The sequence below is a fragment of the Lepus europaeus genome, chromosome 8 (assembly GCF_033115175.1).
Source record: "Lepus europaeus isolate LE1 chromosome 8, mLepTim1.pri, whole genome shotgun sequence".
NCBI lineage: Eukaryota > Metazoa > Chordata > Mammalia > Lagomorpha > Leporidae > Lepus > Lepus europaeus.
Genome location: NC_084834.1, coordinates 56269002 through 56285684, shown reverse-complemented (window position 1 = coordinate 56285684; position 16683 = coordinate 56269002). Strand labels below are relative to the sequence as shown.

The 16683-nt window shown below is 43.4% G+C and overlaps 1 protein-coding gene across 1 annotated transcript; it reads left to right on the top strand.

The window, feature by feature from the left end:
• The first annotated feature begins 13848 nt into the window (after positions 1-13848).
• LOC133765267 (small ubiquitin-related modifier 2-like) lies at positions 13849-16455 on the top strand. Its single transcript, XM_062198895.1, has 2 exons — positions 13849-13932; positions 15651-16455. The coding sequence occupies exons 1-2, from the start codon at positions 13849-13851 to the stop codon at positions 16074-16076; spliced, it is 510 nt and encodes a 169-aa protein (XP_062054879.1). The 3' UTR covers positions 16077-16455.
• Positions 16456-16683: the final 228 nt, after the last annotated feature.

Here is a 16683-nt window from a genome sequence, read left to right as displayed (position 1 = left end):
TACAAATGTTTGAGAATTAAAAAGTCTAATGATCTTGTGTTACTAGACATGATAGTTATCTTAATGAGAAAGCCCCAGAGGCCTAAAGGGTTAAATACTTGTAAAATCCTACAGGTGCTTTCAAAAATACTGTGAAGTAAGCAAGTGCCTCTTGTTGGTTGATGAGTTTATAATTTTAAACATGGCAATTTAAAGTCTTTTGTCATCCATAGTTATATATGATTTGCTGCTCATACATCAAATTGAGAAGTTTCTGTACTTCAAAAGAAACAGTCAGGAGAGTGAAGAGGCAACCGACAGAATGGGAAAAAATATTTGTAAACTATACTACAGATAAAGGGTTGATAACCAGAATCTACAAAGAAATCAAGAAAATCCACAACAACAGAACAAACAACCCACTTAAGAGATGGGCCAAGGACCTCAATAGACATTTTTCGAAAGAAGAAATCCAAATGGCCAACAGACACATGAAAAAATGTTCAAGATCACTAGCAATCAGAGAAATGCAAATCAAAACCACAATGAGGTTTCACTTCACCCCAGTGAGAATGGCTCACATTCAGAAATCTACCAACAATAGATGCTGGAGAGGATGTGGGGAAAAAGGGACACTAACCCACTGTTGGTGGGAATGCAAACTGGTTAAGCCACTATGGAAGTCAGTCTGGAGATTCCTCAGAAACCTGAACATAACCCTACCATACAACCCAGCCATCCCACTCCTTGGAATTTACCCAAAGGAAATTAATTTGGCTCATAAAAAAGCCATCTGCACATTAATGTTTATTGCAGCTCAATTCACAATAGCTAAGACCTGGAACCAACCCAAATGCCCATCAACAGTAGACTGGATAAAGAAATTATGGGACACGTACTCCATAGAATACTATACAGCAGTAAGGAACAATGAAACCCAGTCATTTGCAACAAGACGGAGGAATCTGGAAAACATCATGCTGAGTGAATTAAGCCAGTCCCAAAGAGACAAATATCATTTGTTTTCCCTGATCGGCAACAACTGAGCACCAAAGGGGAAACCTGTTGAAGTGAAATGGACACTATAAGAAACAATGACCTGATCAGCTCTTGTCCTGACTCTAGATGTATAATGTAATACTTTATCCTTTTTAGTATTTGTTGTTGTTGTTGTTGTTGTTGTTCTAGTACTAGTGGTTGAACTCTGTAATTAACACACAATTATTCTTAGGTGTTTAAATTTTAACTGAAAAGTGATCCCTGTTAAATTTAAGAGTGGAAAAAGAGAGGGAGGAGATGTACAATTTGGGACATGCACAATCAGACTTGCCCCAAATGATGGAGTTAGAAATGTGCCAAGGGATTCCAATACAATCCCATCAAGGTGGCATGTACCAATGCCATCTCACTAGTCCAAGTGATTAATTTCAGTTCACATTCGATGGCTCTGATAGGTCTAAGAATCAAAGGGATCACACAAACAAGACAAGTGTCTGCTAATACTAACTGATAGAATCAAAAAGGGAGAGAAAGATCCAACGTGGGAAGTGGGATACACAGCAGACTCATAGAATGGCAGATGTCCTAAACAACACTCTGGCCTCAGAATCAGCCTTTAAGGCATTCAGATCTGGCTGAAGAGCCCATGAGAGTATTGTAGGCATGGAAAGCCAAGATACCATGGAAAAGAAAAAAAAAAGAAGACCTAAATGAAAGATCTCTGCGAGTGAGATCCCAGTGGAAAGAACAGGGCCATCAAAGAAGGAGGTACCTTTCTTTGAAGGGAGGAGAGAACTTCCACTTTGACTATGACCCTATCGGAATAAGATCAAAGTCAGCGAACTCTAAAGGCTTCCATAGCCCTGGCAACTCATGACTAGAGCCTAGGGAGATTACTGACGCCATGAACAGGAGTGTCAAACTGTTAAGTCAGCAACAGAAGTCACTGTGTACTTACATCCCATGTGGGATCTGTCCTTAATGTGTTGTCTAATGTGCAGTGATGCTATAACTAGTACTGAAACAGTATTTTTAAACTTTGTGTTTCTGCGTGGGTACAAACTGATGAGATCTTTACTAATTATATACTGAATCGATCTTCTGTATATAAAGATAATTGGAAATGAAAAAAGGAAAAACCTGGTGTTAAATTGGAAATGGCATAGAAAATTAATTTTAAAAAAAATATTATGTAGGATCTCTGTCTTTAATGTGCTGTACACTCTTATTTAATGCTATAACTAGTACTCCAACAGTATTTTTTTTCACTTCGTGTTGCAATATGGGGGCAAACTGTTGAAATCGTTACCTAATATATACTAAACTGATCTTCTGTATATAAAGAGAATTGAAAATGAATCATGATGTGATTGGAAGGGGAGAGGGAGCGGGAAAGGGGAGGGTTGTGGGTGGGAGGGAAGTTTTGGGAGGGGGAAGCCATTGTAACCCATAAGCTGTACTTTGGAAATTTATATTCATTAAATAAAAGTTTAATTAAAAAAAAAGAAAAAAAAGAAAATTATCTTCTCATCCAATGACCTAGAGACTTCCCACTAGGCCCCACCTCCTACAGATTCCACCACTTTCTAATAGCAGCACCCTGTTGACCAAGCCTTTAATACATGAACCTTCAGAGAATATCCATACTAATATTCAAACCACAGAAATACTCGTGGAGGATATAGAAGGCCTTAACTAAACTTGACTTCATTGCTCCCTTATTTTGGTATCCTTTCCCTTATAAAATAAGAACTCGGTCCCAAGATCTGAAATATGTTAATTTAATTTTCTTTCCCTTTCCCAAGCTTGAATTGCAGGTAGTTCAGATGTAAACATGTGAAATAAAAATACCAGAATATTATCTAATGAAATAGTCCAACAGTTCTATAAAATTAATACGGCAAAAAGGCAAGGGTTATTTTCAAAATTTAATTCAACTTCTCAAATTTCTTTGCTTATTAGAGTCAATAGACTGCTCAAATTTTTTTGTGTGCAAAAAACTCAGGTTTATAAATTATGCCTGATCTACTCAATGTGAAATAGTCTGTTGTCATTAAAGACTAGAACTTAGAACATTCTGGAATTTCAGGACACTGGTTAGTTGTGAGGGCAATGGCAATAGTCAGAATTTCACCAGAGAAGCACAACCACTAGGAAATGCATATATAATACATTTACTGTTGGGATTTGTACCTACACAAGTGTGCAACAAGGTTAAGCAATCTCTGTGAGTCTGTTGTCTCTGGGTTTGCTATCTGAAGCCCATAGGCCCGGCAGTAGAGAACAGAAGAGGGACACAATGTGGGGAAAGCAAGAACAAAACAGAACCTACCTGCTGTCAGGCTAGAATTTTATGCTACTTAGAGGCAAATGGGTTAGTCTTCTACAGTTTCATGAATATTGGCAGAAAATATGAGACTCCTGGGTTAGAGATAAAGTACTTTAGTACTCAAAGCACAGCAATAACATGGAATATCATGTTTGTCATGGTACCGCTTGAACTCAATTCCCATGGGGGCTATGCAGAGAGTGCCAGATGGATGCTGTGGGGGCAGTGCTGTGGTGTAGTGGGTAAAGCCCCTGGCCTGCAGTGCCAGCATCCCATATGGGCGCCAGTTTAAGTCCCAGCTGCTCCACTTCCTATACAGTTTTCTTTGATGGCCTAGGAAAGCAGAAGAAGATGGCCCAAGTCCTTGGGTCCCTGAACCCACATGGAAGACCCAGAAGAAGCTCCTGGCTCCTGGCTTTGAATCAACTCAGCTCCGGCCATTGCAGCCATTTGGGGAGTGAACCAGCAGATGGCAGATCTCTCTCTCTCTCTCTCTCTCTCGCTCTCGCTCTCGCTCTCACTCTTGCTCTCTCCCTCTGCCTCTCTACAATTCTGCCTTTCAAATAAATAAATCTTTAAAAAAAAGATGAATGCTGCACATGCAATGAGTTTGCATGACAGCTGACAAACCCTGAGTTTTCAGAATCCACTTCGTCTATAGTTAGTAGTAAGCAAGCCTGCTTTTGTCCAAGCAGAATATCTTAACTCATAGTCATGTTGCTTGCTTTAAACACAACCTTGAAGAATGCCCATGTTTAAACTGGCACACACATCAAGAACTTGAGCAGATGCACAGAGCTCATGGGGAATTGTATCTCCCAATACCTGTGAGGTTGAACTGAAATCCGTAACAAAAGCTGGAATGGAATCTGCCTCTGGCTCCCTTCATTTCCAAGTCTCCAACTTTGATGATGGGTATGTCCTTCAGGAGACACCAAATGCCTTTCATCACAAAGTGAAATTCACATCTAGTCCAGGATGAAGGAAAGGAAAGGATGAAGGAAAATGAGACAGAAGATATATTTGATACACAGCAAATTTCTGTACAATGCCACCCAGGTAAGCCAGCAGGTAAACAACAGCATGCATGATCTACAACAGTGACTCAGTAAATTACAGAGCAGAAAAAGTAAGATGACTTCTGCTCCACTTCGGCCTTTGCAAATTTGTACAAAACATCTCTCTTATGATCCATTGCAAATTTGTACAAAACATCTCTCTCATGATCCATGCCAACCCAGAACTATCTAGGAAAGGATCATTTCAGCTTAGCTAAGTTAGCCCAATATAGTCCATCACAAATGGCTTCTGTGTTACCTCCTCCACATCTGTTAAGCCTCACTGGCCATCTTCTGGCAACAAGTCTCATATCACTCTCTGTTCATAGAAGACGTGGCTGAGAACTAAAGGAATAATCCAAACAAACAGCCATGTCATTTCAGGGGTCCCCAAGACTACCCTCTGATTCAGTGATCTCTAGGAAAACTCAACGGATCTTAGCATATAATGAAGCTAGGAGTTACTATAGCAAAAAAGATACAAAGCAAAAACACAAAAGGAAAAGTTCTGGGAGCAAAGTCCATGGGAAACCACACACACACAGGCTACTGAGAATCCTCTCCCAGTAGAATCTGACAGAATGCATTTAATTTCCCTAGGAATGAGTTAAAGAAAACTCTTAGAAACAACTTCCCAAGGTTATTATTGGGGGCTGGTCATATAGGCACTGTCTGCCAAACACTTACCAAAATTTCAGAGACCCAGAAGGAAAACAGGTGTTCTGGGCAAACCACATTGTTCAGTTTAGGTGCAGTGAGCCACCATTAACCAGTTCTGAGATCTGAAGCAGTCATCTCGAAACCCAAATCCCCAGATGCCATCCAAAGACCAACCCTGCAAGAATGCCTTGCTGTTAGCACACATTGTGGTACAACACTGACTACACTACAACTCTTACTTTGTTCTCTTTATATGCATCTAGAAATATTATATTCTATCTCTTTAAAACTCATGAGAAGAAAGCAGCTTTTCCCACTGCAGAGAATTTTTCTCTAAGCTTCCCTCTTAACTTCATCTCTAGCTTTCACTCGGCCTGACTGTGGGGAGGTGGAATCAGTTAACTGCTAAATTGGTGTGCTTGACTCAGACCACTCTTGGGATTGTTCTGGCTTCAGGGCACTCGCGTTACCCTAATGTTCCAGGGTCCCTGACTCTAAGGGAGGTCTACTCCAGCTAGTACCACTGGTACTTCTACCTAAATCCTGGGGATCGATACTAGCACATCTACACGGCAGACTAGCAATAAAAATAAGCTCATTTGCCTTGTTTTTGTGTTCATTCATTAACTTGATTGGAACTGAGTGAGCAAGAAGGTTTTTGTACATTGGGGTCCCCTCAGAGACTCCAGCAAAGAACAATGACCATTTTCAAAATGGTAAACATATTACTTGTCAGAGAGAGAGATTTTGTCCTTTCTCTATATATACAATTTTCTAAAATATGATCCTGTTATTTTATAATTTTAATGTATGATTTTTAGAATCACTAAATGAAAACCTTATGTTCAAAAGTTCTTGATGCGAGAACCAGTTTTGTACATATTAAGGTCAATTCAGGAAATGATTACATTTAAGTTAATGGTTAAGTTCTAAAGTCCACAAATAGGGCAAACATCACAAGAATCACATTGAAAATTCTTTAAATTGCACTCTAATAAGATCAAAGATACATCTGCTCTAAATGAAAAATTTTGAATTATAAAATGTTATGTATAAATACATAATATATATGGTAATATCAAGTACATTTTGAAGAGTAAGTATGCAAAATATGATAGTACAGCTTCTCCTGTAGTTTACACATGTCTGTGATTAAAGCTATTCAGACCTTTATATCAACCTTAGTTGGCTTTGAACTCCTTTTTACTTCTCTTCAGCAGAAGATCTGAAAGCAAGATTCTTTTGTAGAAATGTGGTGTTATTGATTTACCTTGACCTTTCAATTTTCCCACTAAAAGTATTCACTAATATTTTATCTAACATTTATTCAGCTGAGCATTTATTACAGCACTTGATGTCAAGATTTGACTCAGTTTTCTCTTGCAACCAGTCAAGTTTTCTGAGCTTGGGAAAAAATTGCTATTTCTTGATGTGAAGCCATTTTACAAATGTATGTATCATTAAACATTAGAGAAAGACTCATTATGATCATGTAGTCAGGCTATGAGAGTCAAGAGAGAAAGGATCTCCCTGCTTCAGGTAAAGTCTTAAGTGCCATGTCATATGAAACCACCCAACCTGCTCCCCCAAGTACTTTCTCTCTCTCTCTCTCTCTTTCTCTGTTAAATTTACATTAGCTAAGGTATATGTTGTCACTCCCTTAACAGAGCTAGCAATAGAAATGAGAGTGAAAGATGAGACACATATTCATCAGAACTCAGCTACTGTGAAAAAAGAAACTAGTGTAAGTAGGGTTACTGTAGCTCAGGCAGGGAGGACAAAATTGCTCAGGGGACAGGACTTTAGCTTATTCCATGTCTCTGTTCTTCTCTGTTTTGGCTTCATTCTCAAACAGGTGGTCCCCCATGCTGTTACCATGATGCCACCACAGATCCAAGTTCCTGTGGTCATTGCAGTGAGGTGCATTGAAGTGAAGAAACCTGTTTGCTCCTGTTTCCATATTAAATCCTCAAAAGGATGTTGGCTAAAATCGCTTGGGTCTCATGTCCACCTCTGAACCAAGCTTACTGCCTGGAGGAAAGAGTAAGCACGGTCACAGAATACAACCCGCCTTGAATAGCAATTACATAATGTTGAGTGGAAGTTAACAAATACAAAAGGGAGGCAGGCTCTGAGGTGCAGTAGGTTAATCATCCCCCTGCAGTGCCAGCATCCAATATAGGTGCCAGGTTTGGTCCCAACTGCTCCTCTTCTGATCCAGCTCTCTGCTATGGCCTGGGAAAGTAGTGGACTATGGCCCAAGAATTTGGGCCCCTGTGCCCAAGTGGGGGACACAGAAGAAACTCCTGGCTCCTGGCTTCGAATTGGCCCACCTCCAGCCATTGTGGCCATTTGGGGAGTGAACCAGCAGATGGAAGTCCTTTCTTTCTCCTTCTCACTGTCTGTAACTCTACGCGTCAAATAAATAAATAAATAAGTTTTTAAAAAATAAGAAAAATGAAGAGTCCAAGGAGAAAAGGTAGAGGGAGACAACTAAAACACAGGATGGATAATTCTTCCTCTCTTCTTTCTCTCCAGTAGATCAGAATTGTTAATTGTATGCTCAGGACTTAGGGTTCAGGACAAGCAGATCCAGATTCCAACAGGTCAGAGAACAACCGAGAGCCCTTTGTGGGCTTATATCTCCAGTATTCACAGGGGCAGTGAGAACTGCACAAGGAACAGCCTCCAATGGCAGTGAGGCCACAATATCTGCCTTTGCGTCCATGATGGAAATCAGACACACACACAGACATCTGCAAACATCCACACACAGCCACAAACATACACACACAGCCACATACAGTTACATATCCACACGTCCACAAGCAGCCACATCTAGCCATGCCCCCAAGTTGCTTGTCTGGGTTTACAAAGTGACCCAGAGCCAAATCATTGCATGATAGATTTGTGGGCAGCTAGCCAAGCAGGTGGACCTGTTAGTTACCATGATGCCAGTTACCACAGAGGCACAGAATAAGGGGGCAAGGGCTAAAGGCTTGGAACTTTTTTTTTTTTTTTTTTGACAGGCAGAGTGGACAGTAGAGAGAGACAGAGAGAAAGGTCTTCCTTTTCCATTGGTTCACCCTCCAATGGCCGCCGCGGTAGCGCGCTGCGGCCGGCGCACCGCGCTGATCCGATGGCAGGAGCCAGGTGCTTCTCCTGGTCTCCCATGGGGTGCAGGGCCCAAGCACTTGGGCCATCCTCCACTGCACTCCCTGGCCACAGCAGAGAGCTGGCCTGGAAGAGGGGCAACCGGGACAGGATCGGTGCCCCGACCGGAACTTTTAACTTCACCTTCCCAAGTTCTTCTCAACATTTCACCCTTCAAGTTTCCTTGCCTTATACCCTATCTGTATGTTATCTCCCAGAAGGATCCCTGTGCAAGGAGTACACATAGAGTATGGAACTTGATATCTAAAGGCCATAACAACAAGACAAATTACAGCAACAAACTATAAGACATAGCGTAGAAAACCCCAACCCTGGTGGTGGCTCCATGGCACAGTGGGTTAATCCTCTGCCTGCAGTGCTGGCATCCCATGTGGGTGCCGGTTCTAGTCCCAGCTGCCCCTCTTCCAATCCAGCTCTCTGCTGTGACCTGTGACCTGGGAAAGCAGTGGAAGATGGCACAAGTCTTTGGACCCCTGCACCCACATGGGAGACCCAGAAGAAGCACCTGGCTCCTGGCTTCGGATCAGCACAGCTCTGGCTATTGTGGCCATCTGGGGAGTGAACCAGCGGAGGGAAGACCTTTCTCTCTGTCTCTCCCTCTCACTGTCTGTAGCTCTGCCTCTCAAATGAATAAATAAAATCTTAAAAAAAAAAGAAAGAAAGAAAAGAAAACCCCAACCCTAATAAGGTTCTATTGTATTGCCCCCAGGCTAACATCTCTACATGAGTCCAACTATGGTTCCATAACCAAGTCCAGTATGGTCGGTGGTTGTGGCTATCTTCTAAGGCTGCCCAGATGCAAAGATGACAGGCAACTAAGATCACATTCAACAAGCCAATCAGTTGGTCACCATTGCAAAGGAGTTTAGTCCACAGGGTGTTTGCAGCCATCAGGCTGTATCCATCTGACTGGGGGGAAAAGTCTGAAAAAGTCTATTGGCCATCTCTCAAGGGGCAACTCTAGGTGGCTCAGCAAAATGGACACAACTGCTTTTAAATCTGTAAGAGAGTCACCGGTTAATATTACATCATATTAAATCATGATATAAGGTGGTACTATGCCACAGCTGGAAGATTGAGTAAACAAAGACATCAATTATTTTGGGTTAATCCCAAGAGTAGAACCCTATCAACTGCTATTTCCCATAAGTGGGTGGGCTCAGAAGCCTTGAATAACACTGAAGGCTTAGCTCTCTCCTCACCACCAGAGGACCCAACCATTATGATTGCTGGGTGGCCCCTGGTGCCGGATGAAGCCGAAGGGGTAGCAACCCCTTCTTTCAGGGCATGGATGATGTTTTCTTCTGTCTCTGCCTCTGCCAGCTGACTGCTCTTTCTTCATGTTTCCCCTGGCTGATGCAGCAGGTGCAGCATCACCCTCTGCCTCAGCTGCGCACCACCCAGGCTTTGGATCTTGTCTCTCAGGGTTCCCCACCCATTGCCTCACAATGAACAGAAGACTTGGGTGTTCTTCACCTTAGATGCTCTGGTCAAATGCCCTGTTGCTTTTCCTAGGAGAGCACTCAGCTTTCCTGATGCCCTAGGCCTTTGCATGGGTCTATCCATGCCATTGCCAGTGAAGCTACAGTCCCTCCTCATCACAGGGAAGGAGGGTGGTACCGGCTGATGACCACATTTTCCACAATCTCAGGCTCCCATCTGGAGCCACTGTTGCAGTCCCTGGTGTGCATATGCAGCCCTGGGCCCAGCACTAGGGAGATGCTGGCCCACAGCACTGCATAACTGAGCAACATCTCCCCAGCATCTCCAGCAGAGAGCATGCTGCAAGCATGGGTACTGGATCCCCATGGGTTTTTTTTTAAGATTTATTTATTTATTTGAGAGGTAGAGTTATAGACAGTGAGAGGGAGAGACAGAGAGAAAGGTCTTCCTTCTGTTGATTCACTCCCCCAAATGACTGTAACAGCTGGAGCTGTGCCAAACCGAAGCCAGGAGCCCAGAGCTTCCTCTGGGTCTCCCATGTGTGTGCAGGGGCTTGGGCCATCTTCTGCTGCTTTCCGAGGCCACAGTAGAGAGCTGCATTGGAAGAGGAGGAGCCGGGACTTGAATTGGCGTTCACATGGGATGCCAGTGCCACAAGCGGAGGATTCACATACTACGCCACAGTGCTGGCCCCTCCTCGTGTTCTTAAAAGGGCTATGCCATGGATCCCATCACAGGGATGGGGTCAGTTGGGACTTTGGAGGACAGAACATTCTTCCCTGCTGCCCATAAATGCCCCCAAGGGTCCATACTTAACAATCAAGGATAGGGGGACCATCCCCAAGCAGGTGGTCCAGCTCGGGGCCTCACCCACTTTCATGAGCTACCAGCAGGTTTTCTTGTAGCAGTCACTTTTACCTTTATCTCAGTGTTTGGCTCCTTTCTCGGGTATTGGAACTCCTTTACTTGTTGCTTTTTGGGGGCCATTTGAGTCAAGGTCTTTTCTCACTGCTTCCACAGCTGCTGCCTCCGCATTCCATTCCTCCCACTCCTTCCCCAGAAAGGGAGGTGGAGTACACAGCCATGGCCTTGGCCTGGAGCTCACCAAGGCTGCTCTCAAAGTTGCTGTTTTTTCCTTTTTTTTTTTTTCCTGAGATGTGTTGGCATCTCTGCTTTCTTTGAATTTGTGTCTGCAACTCAGTATTATCCTCTACCTACAAGGCAGTGAGAAGGACTTACCCAGTGGCATCAGCCATTGTCTGGACATCCCTCTGACTCTTCTTTGCCTCTTCTAAAGCAACCAGTAGGCCATGTTGTTGGCTCTCAGCCTGCCGTGAAGCATTGCTTCATGCCCACAAGGCAGTCAGGGGGACCCACCCTGTAGCCTCTGCTGCTAGCTTGGGGTCTTCCTACTGGGACATCTTTCTGGACCCATGCACTGTCTTCTCTCCAATCCACTCCTAGCCCTACTTCCCTAGCCCACAAGGCCATAGGCCCCAAGCACTACATACCTGTAGCTATCCACCCCTGAATTCCACCCTCCAACTCCATACTAGCCTAAAAGGAATCCTGCTGATGATGCCAAAGTATATGCCCAGGGCTAAGGGACATTTGTAGGTTTACATCTCCTCTACTCACAGTGATGGTAAGAAATGCACAAGGAAATGCCACTTACCCCTGATAGCAGTGGGGCCATAGCAGATATCTGCCTTTGTGTCCATGGTGGCAGTTGGACACACATAGAGAGACATCTACACACATCCACACATAGCCACATGCAGCTACACATCCACACATCTGCAAGCAGCCACATCTAGCCATGCCCCCCACCCTAACACCATAGTTACTTAGACGGGTTTACAGATAATAGTGGCAAACCATTAAATAACAGGGCTGTGGCAGCTAGCCATACAAGTGGATCTGTTGATTATCATGGCACTGGTTACCACGGAGGGGGGAGGAGAGAGAGAGAGAAAGAGAGAGAAAGAGAGAGATGGGAGCACAGAGATAAGGGGGCAAGGTCAAAAGGCATGGGAGGACCAGAGCTGTGGTGCAGTGGGTTAAAGCCCTAACCTGAAGCACCGGCATCCCATATGGGCACTGGTTCTGGTCCCAGCAGCTCCTCTTCTGATCCAGCTCTCTGCTATGGCCTGGAAAAGCAGTAAAGGATGGCCCAGGTCCTTGGGCCCCTGAACCCATGTGGGAGACCTGGAAGAATCTCTTGGCTCCTGGCTTCAGATCAGTGCAGCTCTGGTCGTTACGGCCATCTGGAGAGTGAACCAGCAGATGGAAGATCTCTCTCTCTGTCTCTACCTCTCTCTGTAACTCTGTCTTTCAAATAAATAAAATAAATCTTTTTAAAAAAAGGCATAAGAACTTGATGATTTCACCTTCCCAAGTTCCTCTCCTCAACATTAACAGTACATGGCACTTCTTGGCTGGCCACCTATAGAGGTGGATATCCAACAGTCCTGGTGGTTTTTTGAATTTGTACAGTTATAGCTAATTGCTGCAGGAATGGTCAGCTAACACAATCTGGGCCACTCAAATACTGTTATGAAAGCCACGGGGACAAGGAGCTGCTGGAATGTAGTCACAGCAATAACTCAAAGGTGAAGCCAAATTCATATATACCTGTGTTCAAGTCCCTGAATCAGCTGTGCTTCCACCCCAGCCGAGATTCAGTTGTTCAGTTATTTCCTCCTCATCCTGAGCTGAGTTGGTGTTGGTTCTCTGTCCAGAGGCCATTCCCCTCTTCATCTCTTACTGGATAACAGAAGTCCTACTGAATCATGTGCTTGGGAGTTGCTGAACCCCTTCCCAGGCCCAAGAAGCCTAATCATAGTCTACACCAACCATGAGGGGTTTATTCTCCTTATCACTGATTGGTTTATGCATGGGCACATAATTGGACCTGGGTAGAATCGTTGTGGAAAGCTGGAGGAGCTCTTCTTCACCCCCACTGATGTCACTTCCCCTCTGATGTCATTGTCTCTACATGATTCCTGGAACAGCCATAGAGCGCCATCTTAAAGTCATGAGAAGAGAGCCTCCAACATACTTGTTAGGCAAGAACAGCTGGGTGGAAAGTACCAGAGTTTCCCATCAAACTACACAATTAGCCAGCCGCAGAACTTCCACACTTCTTGTTACTTGAGATCATGATCAAACCAGATATACTTGTGGTTTTTCTTGGGATAAATCAAGTAAACTGATACATCTAATATACTCCCAATCAATGCCTTTTCTGTGTAAGACAACCAGAATTCATTTCTGCTACATCGAAACAAACAATACAAACTAGCAGGCTGTGTAATCTGTATGTTCCAGATTTCACCAAGCTACACTAGACAACGAGGTCACAATTACATTCATACTCCAAACATTGATACTCCCACTTCACACCTAGTTGACCAGCAGGAAACCCCATCTTTCCCTTATACTTTCTCCTTAAATGTCTTCTAAAACCCCTTTGGAATTCTTAGGTTTGTTAAAAATTGTACTGAGCAGTTCTCACCTGCGAAGAAGTGGGGATGTGATTTTCAGCAATGATTCTTTTCTTGGTTTTAGGTGACTCATTCTCTGATGATAAATGGAAGATGTATGCATTGTACACATTTGAAAAGAACAGAGTAAAATATAAAGAGGAACAAAATTTAACTATAACCTTACCAGTAAGATATAATTATTTTCACTAGTTATCTTACCTTCTTTGTAATATCTTCCCAATATGTTTATCATAAAATATAGCACTGCATATAAGTGTATTTGGTATTTATGTAGAGTTTAATAAATAATTGCATATCAAACTTCCATGTAGCCATCAAATAAAATTAATATAAATTTTAAAAATATAAAATTACTATTATGGTCCAAATGTTTATTGGACTTTGACACTTGCTGCCTGGCACTAAGTCTCTATTTCATGTGTTCTGTTACAGAACTCCTCAGCCACCCCAGGCATGGCTCTATCAGGCCCAGATGAAGAGTGAGCTGCAGTGATTGCCCCTCTATAGGGTACACAAACAGTAACACTTGGCCACATCCATGAATTGCCATCTCCACTAACCCAGAGTACATGAACTGTGAGGGTATGGCTATCTCCACTTAGACTTTGGAAGGATGGAATTGCCTGGACACTCAGGCATAACCCAGGCATGGAGTCACATAGAGAGAGGTCTCATGGCAGAGAGTCCTATTAAGACAATGCATAGTAGAGTTCCCAAAAAGCACAGACCAGGAGAGCCCCCGTTCAACTCTGCACAGGGACTGCAGCCCATGAAAACCAAGGTAAAGGCTGTGCCCAGTAAACAATGGGCTAGGGCCTCTCAGAGTCTTAAAAGGCACATGGATTCAAAGAAGATTCTTCCCAACCCTTAAGATTCAATGTTGCTAGTCTTGTTGGATTTGGGATTTGGTCAGGCCCTGTCACTCTTTTTTTCCTAGTTCTCCCTTTTTAATAGAAATGCCTATCCTTTGCCTGTCTCAATACTATTTTGGAAAGCACATAACTTGTCTAATTTTACACGCTCACAGCTGGAAGGGAATTTGCCTCGGTGTGAATCATACCTGATGTCTCACCCACATCTATCTAGGTATTGGATGAGACTCAGAATTTTAGACTTTTGAGTTGATGCTGAAACAAATTAAGACTTTAAGGGCTGTTGTGATGGAATGAATGTATTTTGCTTGAGAGAAAAACAAGAATTTTGAGGAGTAAGCAAAATGCTATTTTCTGAATGTTTATTGCTCCCAAAAATTTGTATGTTGGAATCTAACTACCAATGCAGTAGTATTAAGAGCTTTAAGTAGCATTAAGGGCAGAGAGAGGGGCTGACCTTGTGGTGCAGTGTGTTAAGCATATCAGAATGCCAGTTTGAGTTCCAGCTACTACACTTCCCATCCAGCTTCCTGCTAATGTGCCTGGGAAGGTAGCAGAAGATTGCTTAATTACTTGGGCCCCTGTCACTCACATGGGATATCTAGATGGAGTTCCTAGCTTCTGGCTTCAGCCTGGCCCAGGTCTGGTTGGTGCAGCCATTTGGGCAATGAACCAGCATATGGAAGATCTCTCTCCTTTCTCTCTCTCTCCTTTTCAAATAAATAAATCTTGTTAAAGAAAGAAAAAAAAAAGAGAGAGAGAGAGAGAGAAACATGGAGCCTTTGGTGAGGTAACCAAGTCATAAGAGTAGTGACTTCACACATTGAGTAAAGCAGGATTTCTCTCCCCCAAAATCCATGTAACTGTTAATGGTTCACGGATCAAGGGTGGAGATTTGATAGAATTGTGGCAGCTAGGAAGTGGGCCGGTGGTAAGTGTTTGGGTTGCTGGGAATGTTCCCTAAGAGGGTGGTTCTCACAAGAGTGCTGGTTATTTGAGTTCAAGTTAAGCCTAGCTCCTCTCTCTCTCCTTCGTGCCTCACCATGTGATCGTGCCTCCTCACCTGCCATGCCCAGCTTCCATCGGACACCAGAGTGTGGGGCTGCCCAACTCTGAACTGTAACCATCAACTGCAATACCGTTTTTCCTTTCCAAAGAAACTCCTCATGGGTACTTTAATTAAAGTAATGAAAAGCAGACTGGCACATCTCATGAATGGAGACAGCGCCCTGAAAGCAGTGGAAGATGGCCCAAGTACTTGGGCCCCTGCACCTGTGTGGGAGACCCGGAAGAAGCTCCTGGCTCCTGGTTCTAGCCTGGCCCCACCCTGGCCATTGAGGTCATTTGAGGAGTGAACCAACCAATGGAAGATCTTTCTCTTCATCTCTCCCTCTCTCTTTAACTCTACCTCTCAAATAAATAAATAAAATCTTTAAAAAAAAAAAAAAAAGAGGGAGAACTAGGGAGCTCATTCATTCTTTCTGCCACATGAGGACACAGCCAGAAGACCCCATCCACAATGGAGAAAGCAAGCCCTCTCCAGATACTAAATCTGCTGGCACCTTGATCTTGCACTTCCCAGTCTCCAGACCTATGAGTAATAGATTTCTGTTAATAAATTAAGTAGGCTGTGCGCGCGCCCTCTCCTTCCTCCACCGCCGCCGCCTCCTTCTTCTGCCGCTCCTGGTGCTGCTTGTGTGCTCCTTCGGTGCGGACCTGGTACCTCTTTTGTGAAGCGGCAGCTGAGGAGACTCCGGCGCTCGCCGTGGCCGACAAAAAGCCCAAGGAAGGAGTCAAGACTGAGAACAACGATCATATTAATTTGAAGGTGGCGGGGCAGGATGGTTCTGTGGTGCAGTTTAAGATTAAGAGGCATACACCACTTCGTAAACTAATGAAAGCCTATTGTGAACGACAGGGTTTGTCAATGAGGCAGATCAGATTCCGATTTGACGGGCAGCCAATCAATGAATCAGACACACCTGCACAGTTGGAAATGGAGGACGAAGATACGATTGATGTGTTCCAGCAGCAGACGGGCGGTGTCTACTGAAAAGGGAACCCGCTGCTTTACTCCAGAACTCTGTCCTTACAGACCAAGGACACATTCTCAATCTGAAAACTGCGATTGGTTCCATCACATCCTGACTACTGCAGCATAGTTTTCTCTACTCTTTCATTTCCCCTTCCCCATTCCTTTATTGTACATAAAGTAACTAGTGTATGTGCACAAGCATATTGCATTTTTTCTTTTCTTTCTCTCTCTTTTTTTTTTTAAACTAAATGGCCAATGGTGTGTTTTGATTGACATCAAATGGAGATGGAATGGGGAAAATCCTGGTTCTGTGAAAATACCCCCTTTCTCCATGAGTGGCATGCTCATTCAGCTCTTATCTTTATATTCCAGTAAGTTATTTTGCTCTCACTGTTTTTTGTTTTTTTTTTAACTTTTATTTAATTAATATAAATTTCCAGTATACAGGTTATGGATTACAATGGCTTCCCCTTCCCATAATTTCCCTCCCACCCGCAACCCTCCCCTCTCCCGCTCCCTCTCCCTTTCCATTCACATCAAGATTCATTTTCAATTCTATTTATATACAGAAGATCAATTTAGTATAAATACTTCAACAGTTTGCACCCACATAGAAACACAAAGT

Coding starts and splice junctions, on each gene's coding strand:
- LOC133765267 (XM_062198895.1), top strand. CDS start 13,849: ATGCATAGTAGAGTTCCCAAAAAGCACAGACCAGGAGAGCCCCCGTTC. Junction 13,933..15,650: donor TGCAGCCCATGAAAACCAAG/GTAAAGGCTGTG, acceptor TAAATTAAGTAG/GCTGTGCGCGCGCCCTCTCC.